Below are 17,666 nucleotides of genomic sequence, written 5' to 3' on the forward strand. Positions count from 1 at the left end.
GAAAGAAGTTTTTTTTGCAAAATTCAAAATCGTAAAAATCATAATCAAAATCGGAGAAAACAAAATCCCCAACTAAAGCAGATCTCCTAATTTAAAATGTTACACAATGCACATACATATACATATAAGAATGTGCTTGATTTCGTACTCGTATACACATATATACATACATACTATACTATGTATGTATATATATTTGTTTCATAGTTTTCGTTAAATTACTGATTTATTTAACTTCATTTGATGCTTTCTTTTTATTTTGTTACAACACACATTTCAAAGACAACGTAATATAAGCAAAAATTAAAGGTGTATTCTATGTTATTGCCATATAGAAAACATTTAAATAAAGGGAAATTGAAAAATCGAGATTTGTATTAACCATTGCTCAACGATTCAAAAAGAACATAAAATATCCGATGGAATAAGCTAAAGCAAAAAATTAAATATAAAACAAAAAACAAGTATCTTCTTTGACATTTTAGTTACTTAATTGTAAAAGCAAAGAAAACTAAATTCCATGTTGTGAAATCGTTCGAAATGGTTCTTCATCCACTTCGTCAGTAATTAAGCGATAAGAAAATTCGGAACGAAAACAACAGGAAGGCGAAAGTAAAGAATAAAAGGGTGTGTGTATATTATGTTAGTATAAAAATAGAAAGGCATTTTAAGCCCGAATAACTTGAACCTACTTTTTAATTGTATGTAAACACAGGAATGTAGCATTTATGATTACTGTATAACATAATAGGCAAAAATTGAAAGCCAAAGAATTGGAGGTCAATAAGAATGCAGAAATACAATATTTAATACAAACATATAAAGCTTATAAAAACATCTATAAATGAATAAACTAATTAGTTTTAATACTTATGTATATTATTGGCTCTATAAAAATGGGATGCATGAGAGTCCTGGAACATATGCACACGTAAATGCTAGTTAAGGTCAATAAAAAAAACATTGGCTATTACAATATCACACATACATACATACATGCATGCATACATTTAACATACATACACACCTATGCAGACGCAATAAAATGCTCTCATGCGAAAAGTGCATGCAAGTCGCATGTAAAATCACATATTTGCGTACATATTTATTTTTAAGTAAAATTATGTATTGTAAACTTCTAACATGTTCCATATGCGCAAATACAAGCATACATACACCCAAATATTAATCTGTTTACACATAATATCATACATAGGTAATTATGTACATACATATTTATCACTTGAAAGTGTATAGCCTGTGTTCAGCAGGTTCAAACACTGTTCTGTTGCCCGAAACACATCAGCTCTTCACGATAGTTCCCAATATGAATGTTTAACAGGCATACTGCATATGTATGTCTAGATGGTAGGTATGTACTAATTTTCTGCGCCAGTCCTCTCGTTCATCATATTAAAGAAGTATTTTACAAATATTTTTAGTCCCGCTCAGCTTTGCTACGGCCCGAATAGGCATTTTAATTTTTGAAATGAGTTAAGTAACATTTCCTTACAAACAGTTAAGATTTTAATTATGTGCGTTCATACATACATATGTATGCAATGGCGCTTGCCGTATCAGAGTGGTAAGAGTACTTACAACTTTTCTTGGTCCGAGCAACATGAAACCTCCAAGTGTACTTCTGCCATGAAAAAACTCTGTATAAAAGCCGCTATAAAAAGATAAATATTTAAATCTCAAAATTAAAATTTTTTTGTAAAACGAACAAAATTTTACATTTAATGCTACTGCATTAAGGAATTAATATTATATAAGTATGTATATGCAAATTTTAGGAAGAAGTGTGTTTTGCGATCGAAATAATTTTTTATCAAAAATATTAGCGGACTATTTCTGTAACTAGCTTGTTGCAGTTATAAACACAAAAATGTGTTTACATGCTTGTTGGAGTATTTGGAGCATTAACATATCATTAAAATGTTTGCTCAGTCATACATATGTATGTATGTCAATTTAATTATTTTTGGACGTTTTGTTACACAGTGCGGTGGCCAGCGAACGACTGTTTCGCACCTTAAAAATGTCTTCCCGATGCTTGACCTCTTTTCTCTAATATCAGTCGAGCTTTCATTGTAAGAGGTGATTTGAGTAAAGGTGAAAGTGAATTCTTCTATGGCTAAGCTTGAATCAAACTTTAGTTGAACAATTACTTATACCTCTTTTATTTTATAGACGAATACTGAAGGTACGCTCACTTCTTGTACCCGCCCATTAGCGCGACTGCCCCCTTATACCAAAAAAAATTTATGTGAATTCGCCAAGAGGAAGATATGCATCTAATCTAATTTTCGTGGGAACAAATAAATAAGTCTAGGTTCGAGCGAAGTTCACCTAGTGAGCAGGGGTGGTTTTTCCTATTTAGTGAAATAATTGGACCGAGTTTAGTTATATACTCGTAGATGAAGTGGCTACCTGAGACACACTTACATATCGACTGCTGAGTGGAAGATCGACCTATCTCGGCAGCCAGTTCGAAAACGCCCTATCTCAAAAAACTTTTCACTAACGCCCTATTTCAGAATTTGGTTGAAGAACGCCCTATTTCAGAATTCGTTTCAAAAACGCCCTATATCAGCAAATTTTCAATACGTTTTGAAGTGTGATAGGGCATTTTTGAATCGAATTCTGAAATAGGGCGTTCTTCAACAAAATTCTGAAATAGGGCGTTAGTGAAAAGTTTTTTGAGATAGGGCGTTTTCGAACTGGCTGCCGAGATAGGTCGATCTTCCACTCAGCAGTCGATATGTAGTCATAAGAGGGGGCTGCTACGCCCATTTTCCAAAAAAAAAACTTAAATAATCTTATTGCCTCTTAAGAGTTTATTGGAAGTAATAAATTGAAGTAAATTGGCGTCCTCACATATTGAAATAACGGAGTTTTCGTAAAAATGTATTTTTAACATTGTCAACAATAATATAAACGATTTATGGACCTTACCAGAAATCGCCAGATGGCCAAATTTTTGTACCGCCACTACTGTCGCAAACAATATTTCCAGTATTAAAATGGTAGAATTCAAGTTTTATCGCAAAAATTCGATAGTTTTTTTTTTTTTAAATATAGCCGTAGTGCTGACATTGTAATTCAAATATGTCCAGTATTCGAATGAGATAACTCTTTTCTCATCAAAGTAAATTGAGAGTTTTGTAGAAGTGTCACTATTGCTATCACTGAACTCGAAGGCTTTTTATAATTACGCATATGCAAAACATAACTCATTTCTTTCTAGTAATGCAAATAGATATTTGGTTGCAAAAGTTACCAAAATTAAATAAAAGTTCCCAAGCTACCAAACAGTTTAAAAGTTTCCAATTTGTGTGGAAAGTAGGCTGTGTAGGCATGAAGAAATCTGAAAAGTCCCATATATTTGCAAACTGCCACGCACACTAAACTGGGGCGGAAATTATAAATGTTATCTGATTTTAATCAAATTCAGTTTGTAGCTTAGTTTTAGCCAGAAAGTTTTAAATCTGAAAGATCGTTAAAGTCGGCCTACTGCTTCGCCTACCAGCCATACAAAAACCAAATTAAAACTAGATTTTTTCTAAATTCGGAAAAAACAGGCATACATACATATCTGCCTCCTAATGTAGCGGGCATGAAAGTTCACCAATCTGCATAATTTTGTATACTTCCTCAGTCTTAGAAATTCCAGCAATATCGGATTACTACTTTTTATGGCAGCTTATATGGAAATCTGTCATTGTGATTTTTTAATAGCTTAGAGTATATAGATTGTTTTTTACCTATAACCTTCCACCGCACGGCGACGCAAGCTACTTACTCTCCAGAAACTCCCTGAAAGGTGATGAAATTATATAAATGTTGACAACTATGCAAGGACTAGGAAACATGATAAAAAATGTTATGTATCAACCCTTGTGTACCATTGAACTTGGCTTTAAAGATCATTTAATGTTCGAATTTTTACGTAAAGTTACGATTCATACAACACCGACTTCCTGCGTCCTTTGAATCTTGCTAGTGCCGCTTTCCGAAGAAACACTCCTTAAAACGTATTAGTAAACATGTCTAAAATCTAATCAACCACTTAGTTGCACATTTCGAGGAGGACGTTTTGTCACTCTCAGACCACTCGGAGTAACTGGTCTCGGTCTGAGATCAGGGGCATATAAGAACATAGACATAAATATAATAGCAAAAAACGTAAGATAATGCTCCCGGTGGGCCACAAAACTGGCTTACTTACTTGAGGAACGAAAAAAAAATCCTAATATTTATATACGTAGCTAAAAATATGTTTGATTGGTGGCCGCTGTGGTGTAGTGGTTAGCAATGCGCGCTACCACTTCGCAGGTCCGCAACATCGCACAAAAAAAATATAGAAAAAATATTTTCTTCTTAACAGCGGTCGCCCCTCGGCAGGCATTGGCAAACCTCCGAGTGTATTTCTGCCATGAAAAACAGCTTCTCATAAAAATACAATCGCCGTTCGGAGGCGGCGTAAAACTGTAGGTCCCTCCCCTTTGTTTGACAACATCAAGGTGCACGCCACAAATCGGAGGAGAAGCTCGGCCAAACACTAACATATGTGTAAGCGCCAATCTATTATCATCTGTTTGATTAAAACTTTTCTATGTATTAGGATCAACCATGGTCTTTAAATATATACCATTTATGTAAGAACCTGATTTTAATAATAATTATTATATATTATAATTTATTGAACCCAGCAAATTTAATCAAGGAAGCCATTTATCGTACACACACTTTTTTGCATGATGTCTTGGATCTGTCACATTCCCAGTACCATTGCAAAAGGACAAAAATATGATACTACATAATAAGTTATGCTTTAATTCAAAGAATTGAATGATTCTCAAGGCAAATAGCAATAATTATGAATCTACATTCATATTAAAACCGTTAAGAGGCAATAGCATCGGCATAGAAAGCAACAAACCAAATCAAAATAACCGGTAATCTGATTTCTTTTGTTCAAAATGCATTTTTCGTAGTAGGTGGACAATTTTTAAAGATTAAGGACAGTTTCGACAATATCTTTGGCAAATTCTTTAGGGATAACTTTGGAATTTTATTGTTTTTTTTTTAAGCAGACATTGAACAACCACAACAACAACACGAGCATCTTTAACATGAGCCGCCAAATGTAATAAAAAATCGCACATGGGCCAAAACGTCCGATCTGAAGTGCCTTCAAGAAAACTTTGAAAAAGTTAATTTTTTAAGATAAATTAAAATAACATACAAAAAAAACAGAAAAATTGTAGAAAATTTAAAAAATTAAATTAAAATAAATAAAAACAAAAACGATTGGGAGAATAACGAGAGGAATGAATATAATAAACGGGCCCAAAATAGACCAAAACAAAAATCAAAATCGTCAATTCTTTGAATTATTGCCCATTTTTTTATTGTGTTTAGTTTAGATTATTTTTTAATAGTGGATGAGAGGAGAAACACAAAATTTTACAAATTCATAGTTGAGTAACAGAACTTAAAAATAATAAACTCACCTATTTCACGTTATTGGGGTTTACGGTGGCAACAATGTTTTTAGAAAGCCTTACAATAAAAATAATTGCATCGATGTTTCTGCAGTAAGAACTTCATGATACATAGATCCCGATAATTTTAGTATTCCATAAAAACTAATAAATATACTAACTGTTTCAGAGTGAGGTAGACATATGTACATACATATACAATTTGAATTGCAATTTTAATTTAAGACTAAAAAACTGAAAGAATGCACTAGAAATCTTTAAATAGCTGTGTGTAGAAAGTTAAGTCAATCAAAAATTCACAGCTACATATACTATGTAGTTTAAAAGTTAGTGTTAAAAAAGTATAGGAACATAAAAACAAAGAGACATAAATAAAAAATATAAAAAATTAGCATTAGCTAAAGTCAGTCAGTGGATTTATAAAATATTTGAAGACACTAATTGGTAACTTATTAAATACTAAAACCTTATTAAGAAAACAACCTAAAAAGTCCTACGACGAAAGTCGAAAATCGAGTAGAAAGGTTAATGATATGCAGTACGGATGTACGTGACAGAGTCTGATGTGCAAAGTAAAAGGCGCAGCAACAACTTTCAAAAACAACACTAACAATTTATAAAAAGAACATAACTTCTAACATCAAGTTTCAGTTGGAACGAATATCTATGTAAGTTTGAGCATCTTATAAACAGCCGCCATTATGTACGACATATGTACATACATACATACATAGATATAATAAGGTGATATTTAATTCGTATGTATTTTGTCAACAATTACAATTATTGATCTTAAAAAGTTTTATTTTTTCATACATAAAAATTGGGAAATTATACGGTATCTTCCTTTAAAAATCTTGAAAAATATTGGTACAAAGATTTTCATTTACAATTTGGAGCTTTTCAGACCAAAACATTTTGTAATTGGAAGATTAAAATCAAGAAATTGATTTTATATAGAACGTGTGTATTCATAAATAAAGTTATTTTCAATTCTCTTCGGAAATATTCATGGTCTGCCTTCAGACTAATAAAAGATCATGTCTGCTACACACATACAATATATTTGAAATTTGCACTATTTGCATCATAACTTCGAAAAACATCCAGTTTTCGGTGATTTTTAACAGTTAATTAGTTCCACCAGTTTTGTAAACATTAAATAAAAAAAAAAATTAAGTTAAACTGCAATAGACCGGAATTATTTCCACGACATAGTACAAACAAATTTAGGATTAACGTTTATATACATACATGTATAAACAACTTTAAGCGTTAGAATAAACGTAAAGAAAAAGCTACAGCACGAATATTTTTATGCCCAACAAAAATATGAATAAGGAATAATTCCTTCCCATTTTTCGTTGTTATTCTACTGGACAAAATTTACAAATAATTAAATAAATAAATTTAGTTAAGTTTATTGTCATCGCCGGTGAAAACGTAATTTTGAATCGAATTCGTGTTTAACCGACTTCAAAAAAAGGACTGATAACCTCATTTTTTTTGTCGTAATATTTTTTTTATGTATGTTACCGCATAACTTTGGACCACGTCAACCGATTTCGATAATTCTTTTTTCATCGGAAAGGTGATACCTCAAGGTGGTTGCTCAAGAAATTAACGATAATATTAAATTTTAAATATGAGAATTGAAGTCGGTTTTGTTTTTTGCTTAAAGATTACTTGTTGTTTTATATCCTTTACCTATTCAATAAATAAAATTGAGATTTTGGAATGTGTCTAGTGAATGATTATACATATAAACGTGTATATACATACATACATATATTATATGTATATAATTTTTAATAAATAACTAATATTCAACCGACTTTGAAACTAAATAATTCTATACACCAACAACAAACGTATCGATTATCACAGGATTTTAATTCCATATACATACATACTTACATATTTTATTACGAGTACCCTCGAATTTAAGTCTTCATTATTTAGTTGTATTCATTCTAACAATAAGTTATCAAATCTCGAACATTTTTATATTTGCTTACACAGTGCATATATGTATGTATATGTATGTACATACATATGTATCAGGGTTGTTGCGAATATTATTCCAAAATAAAAGTAAAAAAATTTGGTATCATATGAAATAGGGATGAAATAGCTTTTAAACATAAATAACGAACGACCTCTATTTATATATTTTTTTNAAATAGCTTTTAAACATAAATAACGAACGACCTCTATTTATATTTTTTTTTTAATTCTATACTAAAGAAAGGCATATACCTGACACAAGGTTTGTTCTATGGTGATTAGTTAATATTTTTTATTTAAAAATTTTTCAGTATGTGGCTTTCCTCGTTTAGACATTTCAGTTTTAAAGCTATTAAAGTCCTCTTTCATTTTATACCAAACTTGTTTAATTTGGATAAGCGGTTTGTTTATTATCCGGAAAGGACTTTTATTTGGGAATAATATTCGCAACAACCCTGATATGTATATGTACATAAGAGCCGGTTATTTTGAAAGTGGAATAAGTTATTTCCGCCCCTACTGCTTAAATGATTGGTTACTTCCAACTGAATGGATCTGTCATAAATTAATGGCAAAACTTTTTGATGAAGTTGAACGAATAACATTCATGTTCAGATACAGGTAAATGATCACTGAAGTCAAACGGCATGATGTGACTTATGCCATCTTCAAAATAAACGGCTCAAATGTGCATAAATACATACATACATATGTATTATGTAATGTGCATACATAGATGCTGATACTAAGTTAAAGCCTGCACTTTCGGACTTGCAGCTTTAGTTTGGAAAACAAATTGTCTAATTCTGATTTAACACGAGAAAATGTATGCATTAAAATAGACAAGAACTTTGTTAAAACTAGGAAATCGGAAACTTTAAATCAATCGTGCAAAAATAATACGAAACTTTTAAGACACAACTTTTGTGCTAAATTAAATGCCTTAGTTTCTTCCGTTTTCCTGTGCATGTATTTACTCCCATCCTGGGATTGCATATGTATATTCATTATAAACACAAATTCACACAAACATTCATACATACATATAACAGATTAAGCATAAACAAAATCGCTTAAAACTTTGTAAGTAATCAAAATTTAATTTTTGGAAAATAAAAAACATGATAAGAAAATGAAACATGCGTATACATACAAATGTATGTATAAGTTGTATTTACGCAAACAAACATGGTAACTTTATATTCAAATAATGAAATGAAAAAGTAAATATGGAAATAAAGAATAACAACCATTAACTATTATAAAATATTTTTAGTCGTCAACAAAAATTAGTTTACTGAAATTATGTAAAATTTTCAAAAAACGAAAAACAAAAATTATATTGTTTATTTTCATCTTGAGAAATAAAGTTTTAAAATCGTATAAAAATAGAAAAAGAAATTATCAACATACATGTTTTTAATGGGTGGTCCGCTTTTATTAAACAGCACTTACAATCTGTATGTACAATACCGTGGCGAAAATGTAAATAGGGGATTGTAAAAGTTAGCTGGCACCTTTTATGGACAACTGGCCTTTGCCGACAGCTTCGCCCGCGTGATGTTTGGTTTAACGCAGAGGTGGGCACATTTTTGCCCGCGCAGCAGCGAAAGTGCGAGCGCGGGCTATAGAAAGGGAAAAACAGTTTACGGGAGGAGGGGTTTGAAAAGTTGCGAAAAAATTATTTATACCTCCACCGACATCATGTTCATCGCAGTACGGCTGCGGTCAAGGTTTATATATCAGAGGTTGCGCAAGCGCAGGTCCGTTATTCTTTTCTCGCAAAATTGGGCGACAACAGCGAAGACAACAAGCAGCATAAAAACATACAATTAAAGTGAAGTGAAGCGATTTCAAACCTATTGTAATCGATAGCTTATTCAAAAATACATTTACAGTTAATTTTAACCAATTTTTTACTCATGCCTTTATGTCGAAAAAGCCACAATACCGAATTTTTCACTGCGGAAAATTTTCATTTAAACTCGCTATATCTCAGACGTTTATGTATCGATTGATTTGCAATTTGTACACAATAACCATTTTAAAGAAGATCNTTGTAATCGATAGCTTATTCAAAAATACATTTACAGTTAATTTTAACCAATTTTTTACTCATGCCTTTATGTCGAAAAAGCCACAATACCGAATTTTTCACTGCGGAAAATTTTCATTTAAACTCGCTATATCTCAGACGTTTATGTATCGATTGATTTGCAATTTGTACACAATAACCATTTTAAAGAAGATCAGTCTAACTGCACTTCTTAATACTTATTTAAAACGAAATGGCGGATATTTTAACATTTTTATAAAAATTAGGGAGGTGGTTTTTGAAATACAAAAGTTGTGTTATGAAGTTTAAAATTTTGGCTTTGTTTTAATGCAGCATTAAAGACAAATATATACGGACATTTTTGGGAAAGTTTCAGGTTTAGACAACAAATATGTAGTTCTAAAGTTATAACAATATTATGGTGACACCCACGAGTGGGCGCTCGCCACTAGATGACAAATATTTTTTCTGCGCACTTGTACAAGTAATTTTGGAAGTAATATTAAGTGAAATGTTGAAATGCATGAATTTATCAGTGTTATATAACTATTAATAAACTTTATAGACAAACTTACATACATACATACATACAACATACATACAGTGATTGTTTCACAATATTCGCAATGTTTTTACAACGCGTTTATCAACTTGCAATGTTGTATGTCCAGACCACCATTTATACTATAAATATAGCAAAGGTATTTATGGCAAACCTAGTCTAGATATCAACCTCGTCGTAGGTATCATATCAAAGGCATACAATCAGAAAAACTCTAGAGATAGATGTCGCCTCGCCAGAAGAAGTGTGGCAACCTCTGGTGCCATCTATCCGTGATGACAAGGAAAATATCCTCAAATGCAACCATGGGTGTTGAGGGATATTCGAAAGAAGTGACAGCTGATTAAATTACTTTAGGTTATTAACGTATTTTGCTTTTGAGACATACGAATTATTTTAGTATGTATAGTTTGTTGTGTTTCTAGAATCTTCTTGGAAGAGAATAAAGGTTAAGTGAGTAAGATACACACAACGCGTTTCTATTCACTAAAGTGGTGACCACGAATTTTCCACGAAATTGATGTCGAAATACAATTTGTGATCACTAAAATCAGACGGCGACGAGCCAATTGACGAAGCGGAGAACTTTTTCGACAGTCACAGTTCCGAGATGGAGTCAAACGATGTAAAAACACAGTTAGAAATTATGCAAAACGAATTGCATCAGTTAAGCATCGCTTATGCGCAACAAGCAAACTCCGCTCTAATGTGCAACGAGTTCATGTACCAAAATTCAACAAGCTTAATCCGCAGATATGGTTTACAAAATTGGAGCGTTCATTCAGACTTAGCAGTATAACAGATGATGTTGACATGTTTTAATTGGTTACAATCAACTTGGATGAAGACATCATACTTGGTATTGAGGATTTGGTCGCACGGCCGCCGCAGCAAAACAGATATGCAGCTCTTAAATCACGTTTGCTTGATAAATACTCGGAGTCGCCTGAAAGCAAAATGAAACGTTTGCTCCAGGGGGGTGAAACTTCAGGCATGAAGCCAACTGACATTCTGGCGTATATGAAGCGTTTAGCGCCGGATCCGGGTTGTGAAGCAGTAATACGCAGTCTTTTTATGAATCAAATGCCCTCAACGATTCGTCCACTGTTATCTGTTTGGCAAGAAAGTGATTTAGACAAATTGGCGAAAGTTGCTGACAAAAGGCTAGAATCAGCTAAAACAAATTCGGTTTTTGCAGTATCAGACTTGCAGCAAGATGTTAAATTAGCAGTATCCGATTCTGTAGAAGCGCTATCCCACGCAACGACTGGTAGTGTCAAAGAAATGATGCAAGTGATCCTCGAGAATGTTAGTAAATTACAAACTGATGTTAAAAATCTAAAAGAGTCGGCAAGACAGTCGCGTTAACCATCGCGCACTCCTAAACGGAGCACTCGGGTTGAGAGCGCACAAGACGGATTATGTTATTTTCATAAAAAGTTTGGCGCTGGGGCACGAAAGTGTCGTGCAGGTTGTAGCAACTGGCGGGAGCCAAAATAAAACGACTGTCGTCTAATTCGCTGGTTGGCGGCAGCCCGACGCATAATAGCAGCACATACAATCATTCAGAAGCAGATTGGACAGAATTGCTGCCAACGGTTTTACTTGGGCTTAGGACGTGTTACAAATTAGACATTGACGCATCGGCAGCTGATCTACTCTACGGCGGGCATATTCGATTACCAAATGAATTCTATGACGATTTGGATAAACCAATCAATCCTCAAGATTTCGCCAAGAAATTTCGAGACTACATGCGAATGGTACGGCCGGTTCCAACAGCGCATCACGTCAAGAAGAGTATGTTCATTTACAAACATTTAACAGATTTCTGTTGTTGTTGTAGCAGCATACAAATTCCCCAAAGACTTTTTGGGGAGTGTTGCTGGAGTGACAGTCCTTGGCCAGATATAAATCTGGGTCGTTCCGGTTACGTAGACCCGACTGTCGTGGGAACGCATGTTTTGCTAAGAACTGACGCAGTGCGGCAGCCTCTGGAGCCGCCTTATTTGGGACCGTACGAGATGGTTGAGCGTTCAAATGATAGAGTACATCATCAACATAAATGGAAGAAAGGTTGCGGTCTCAACGGAGCGTCTTAAACCAGCATTTTTCATAAAAGACTGCCCTGAATCGGAGGCTGCAACCACAGTAAAGACATATCAAAGGAATAAAAAAGTAAGATTCGCTCTCGGTTTGGTCACTGGGAAGGGGGTAGATGTGGCAACCTCTGGTGCCATCTATCCGTGATGACAAGGAAAATATCCTCAAATGCAACCATGGGTGTTGAGGGATATTCGAAAGAAGTGACAGCTGATTAAATTACTTTAGGTTATTAACGTATTTTGCTTTTGAGACATACGAATTATTTTAGTATGTATAGTTTGTTGTGTTTCTAGAATCTTCTTGGAAGAGAATAAAGGTTTAGTGAGTAAGATACACACAACGCGTTTCTATTCACTAAAGAAGTTAAAAATATGCACTGCATACGCTACAGCGGAAATGGACGACACGCCATTTCTTTAAATGAAATTAATTGCTGCTATATGTATGTATGTACCAGGGTTGTTGCGAATATTCGCATTCGCAACCCCGGAGCTTCCGCATTAATTTTAACATTCGCATTCGCTTTCGCATTCGCAATAATCAATGCGGATCTTTGGCGAATGCGAATATTAAAGGGGCCGAAAGTAACAGTTATTTTCTTTACGAGTTAAACCTGGCCAAATATTTTTTATTCCCAACTAAAAGTCCTTTCCGGATAATAAACACGCTTATCAAAATTAAACAAGTTTGGTATCAAATGAAAGAGGACTTAAATAGCTTTAAAACTGAAATGTCTAAACAAGCAAAGTCTCCTATTTAAAAATATTTGTTTAATTTAATTTAATTTGTTAATATAAAATAAGGCAAATGAAAGCCAATGAAATTCTCCATAAACCGTATATGCATCACTTTCCGATAGGGTTTATAGTTGCTGACAAATTAATTAATCATTCCAGCTTTTATTTATTTTTTAATGAAAAAATTAAAAAAAATCAAACTTTAACAGAAGAAAAATTTAAAAAATAAAATAATAAAATAATCATAAACGTCTGAGATATAGCGAGTTTAAATGAAAATTGCGCAAAAATTGGCCGCTATCAAGTTTTGCGGCTTTTCGGCATGAAGGCGTGAAAGCAAAAAATCGCCATGGGACGATATGCGCAGCGAGAGGCAATCACCCCTATTACGGTTGTCAATATCATGTCAATATTGTCAAAAATAGTGTCGATGCCTCCGAATTGGTATTGCCGTCATCAAAGTCGATAACTGTTGACAGCTGTTGATACTATTTTGGTATTGACGACAACAATATTGATATTCTGTTGACGGGTGTCAACATAAAACTTGTCAATACAGTTTTTGGTGACGACAAGCGCTAAATTAAATATTCTGCTGTAAAAATTTGGTATAATAATTCTGAATTATACCTTTTTACACACTTTATTTGTTTAGTTCTTATTTAATTTAGAAAAATGGAAAGAAAAATGAAAATAACAAACAACAATCAATTTGCGCAGCTTGTTTTAGAACTAGAAAAAAATCCTGCGCTTGCTAAAGGCTTTTCCAAAGGGACAGTTCCCAATAATTTTAAGTCGCAATGGCAGGATATTGCAAGTGCAATCAATGCTCTCGGTCCACCACTCAGGGATGGTGAGGGTTGGCAAAAGGTAAAAAACAACTTATTTTTAAACTTATATGGTTTAACTTTTTGTGAATTTAAAGGTTTGGAGGGATCTGAAATGCAAGGTTAAAAGAAAGCACTTGCACAACAAGCAGGACTGCCGTGCCACAGGAGGAGGAAGCTACAAGCAATTGGTGCTGAGCCCATTGGAGGAGCAGGTTGCCAACCTTCTTCAATTCGGCAAGCAATTTAACCCGAAAGGAATGGCTCAAGGTGTTCCCAAAAGTGGAAGTTGCATGAGTGTTGAAGAAGTGCTACAAGAAGTGCTACGAGAAGATGCAGAATGCAGATTTACCTCCTCATACTAGCAGGAGAAGTCGTGTTCGCGCAAATAGACAGCGGCAGAATTTGTTGCAAAACCACACTGAAATGCAAGAGGGTGTGCTGACACGAATGTCGACAACCCTTCGGTAATTGGGAACAATATAAATTCAATGGAGAACATTCAGTATGACTCATTTGATAAGCTCTTAGAAATAGAGCGAAAAAAACTAAAGCTAATGCAAAGGCAGGATGAAAGAGAAGAGAATCTGTACCAAACAGAAATGAGACTAAAAAAGATTAAACTAGAAATAAAAGAGGCTGAACTAGAAATATTAACAATTAGGAAAAATAAGAAAGCTGACTAACAGATATATATACAGTTTTATATTGAATTTATTTATGTTTTATATTGAATTAATTTTTTTTTTTTTGATTTGAATTGAACTAGTCGGTCAATGAAGACCTCAGAGAGACTGAATTTAGTTTATAGTNAAAAGAGGCTGAACTAGAAATATTAACAATTAGGAAAAATAAGAAAGCTGACTAACAGATATATATACAGTTTTATATTGAATTTATTTATGTTTTATATTGAATTAATTTTTTTTTTTTTTGATTTGAATTGAGCTTGTCGGTCAATGAAGACCTCAGAGAGACTGAATTTAGTTTATAGANGCAGATTTACCTCCTCATACTAGCAGGAGAAGTCGTGTTCGCGCAAATAGACAGCGGCAGAATTTGTTGCAAAACCACACTGAAATGCAAGAGGGTGTGCTGACACGAATGTCGACAACCCTTGCGGAAATTGGGAACAATATAAATTCAATGGAGAACATTCAGTATGACTCTTTTGATAGAAATAGAGCGAAAAAAACTAAAGCTAATGCAAAGGCAGGATGAAAGAGAAGAGAATCTGTACCAAACAGAAATGAGACTAAAAAAGATTAAACTAGAAATAAAAGAGGCTGAACTAGAAATATTAACAATTAGGAAAAATAAGAAAGCTGACTAACAGATATATATACAGTTTTATATTGAATTTATTTATGTTTTATATTGAATTAATTTTTTTTTTTTTGATTTGAATTGAACTAGTCGGTCAATGAAGACCTCAGAGAGACTGAATTTAGTTTATAGTTTATAAGTTTTTTTCATACAAACTTTGTACCTATTGTCCCGAGGACTACAAACATCAATGCTATGAAAGCAGTGTTTAAAGATGAATTTTTTAAAAATAGAATAAAAATTTTTTGTTTTATGCACAAAATACTGAAGTATTTTATATTTTTTAATAAAAACAACCAAAAACGAATTACAAAAAGCTTTCTTTAATTTGTTGCCATATTTACGTAGCTTCCATGTTTTGCAAGTCGTCAGATACATCAATTTCAAACCCATCTTGAACATTTTCAGCTTCGGATGATGAATCGTAGCTTGATGACTCTACATTAAAGTCAATACAAAGATTATGTAAGGCAGCACAAACGTTTGCGATTTGCATTGCTTTTTCCGACTTATAATGTAGCTGACGAGCTCCGAGTAAGCAGCGAAATCGGTTTTTGAAGACTCCAATGGTTCTCTCTATTATGTTTCTAGTTTTTGCGTGCTTGGTGTTAAAAATGGATTCAGCGCTTCCTTCTGAAGTTGATCTATAGGGCGTCATTAAATACGGTTCCAGAGGGTAGCCTGCATCGCCTGTAAATGTTTGTTTGGTTTTGGTTAACTTCAATATAAACATATCATGCTTTTTTTTTACCTAATAGCCAAGCGTTGCGCACTCCAGAATCGTACCGCTCACGTAACACCTGTTTTGCAGAACTAATGTTCCATATCAGGGAGTCGTGGGATGAGCCTGCATATCGCGCATCGAAGTACCTTATTTTCATTTTATGATCACAAATCTATAAGTAAAATTTATCAAAACCAATTAAATCAACTAGTGGCAAAATTTCTACTTACAATTATTGCATTTAAGCTGAAAAACCCTTTTCTGTTAAAATACAGATTTTGGTCCAACTTAGTGGGCGCCGAAATTTTAATATGCGTTCCATCCACACAACCTATTACGCCGGGGAACCCTGCCTTTTGGAAGAAATGCATTATCACTTCTGTCTGCTCCTCCTCGGACATTTCGAATCTTATAAGCAGGGGGCATATTACCTGCTCCAGAGCTTCAAGTCTTTCAGCCAATATTGCGGACACGGTGGGTTGAGATAAGGCCAATTTGAAATCATTTCCAACACCAACTTGGTATGAGCCTTGTGCCAAAAACCGTAGCGTAGTTGCCAACTTTATTTCATTAGAAATAATTGTTGGTCGTTTCCCTACTTTCATCGATGGTACTATTTTCTCCAGAACGTATTTAAAAGCATCTTTACTTAACCGAAAATAATCAACAAATCTGAAATAAATTACACATAAACATGAAAGGTGGTTGATACAATTTAGCAAACATCTAACAATTCGATTATATTTTCCATTAGTACACACCGCTCTAGGATGTAGAGGAGTCGTTGTTGGTGTACTAATGGGAAATTTAATCATCCACTAATATCTGAGATCTGTGAAATAATACATATTTATGTGCATATATTGTGTTGATTATGCTCCAAATCGCTAAATAATCCTTTCAGCAATCAGCACCAATGGAAATTTTTGGAAAGTAGAAATTAAATTTATTCAATTATTAATAAAAGAATTTGGAGACAAACGTACAATTGGGGCGATGTTTTCCGCATCCGAAAACGAATGTTTGTTTGATGATTTAGGTTATTGGCCTGGCGTCTAATGAAACATTATCGTCATGGTTAATGTTCAATCTCCTTTTTTATTAACTAAATCGGTTTCTTAAACAAATTTCTATTCAAATATTTTTCTTTTTCGTTTTTCAATTTACTCCACCGCATGGCCGAGAAGCCATTTTGAGACAGAAAATAAGTATATAAAATAATTCAAAAATAAGCGATTGCTTTTTCTTAAAATTTCAGACCTTTTATTTAGATTTGATTGAACAAATCGAATAAAAGGTCTGAAATTTTAATAAAAAGCAATTGCTTATTTATTGTCGAACAAAACGTCTGAAATTTTAAGAAAAGGCAATTGCTTATTTATTATTCCTAAGGCTCATTGTTGTGTTCTGCAGATTTTTTTAAAGCTTTGAAAATCTTCAAAAATATGTGATACATTTTTAAAATGAAAATATTTCCACTGTCCAAATTAAAGTGAAATTAAAAAATGTATTTTTATAAAACAAAAATTGAATCTATAGTAACATTTTGCGCATATGTAATTGTTACCATTTCAACAGTTAAATAAAATGTCTAATGTATGTTGTTAAGAATCAAAAGGCTCTATTACCTTGTTTATACCGACACATAAGGCGCTTTGACCCAGTTCACTGTGATTCAAAACGGATGCATAAACTGAATTTCAAAACGCGTTGAAATTGAAAAGTGTGTTGACTTCAATTTGGTTTCAATTCGGTTTTTTGTTCCTCACATCAGTTAGAAAACAAGTATAAACGCATCACTCAATTGAAGT

The 17,666-nt window shown here is 33.3% G+C and overlaps 1 protein-coding gene across 1 annotated transcript; it reads right to left on the reverse strand.

Moving 5' to 3' along the window:
* Window positions 1–15,453: 15,453 nt before the first annotated feature.
* On the reverse strand, window positions 15,454–16,503 carry LOC108359978 (putative nuclease HARBI1). The gene is made up of 3 exons (XM_017612095.1): window positions 16,086–16,503; window positions 15,883–16,027; window positions 15,454–15,821 (listed from the first exon to the last, which is right to left on the reverse strand). The coding sequence occupies exons 1-3, from the start codon at window positions 16,458–16,460 to the stop codon at window positions 15,472–15,474; spliced, it is 870 nt and encodes a 289-aa protein (XP_017467584.1). The 5' UTR covers window positions 16,461–16,503; the 3' UTR covers window positions 15,454–15,471.
* Between the last annotated feature and the right edge of the window lie 1,163 nt (window positions 16,504–17,666).

This window comes from Rhagoletis zephyria, unplaced genomic scaffold (assembly GCF_001687245.7).
Source record: "Rhagoletis zephyria isolate East Lansing unplaced genomic scaffold, Rhagoletis_zephyria_1.1 Rzeph_scaffold_00499, whole genome shotgun sequence".
Classification (NCBI taxonomy): Eukaryota; Metazoa; Arthropoda; class Insecta; order Diptera; family Tephritidae; genus Rhagoletis; species Rhagoletis zephyria.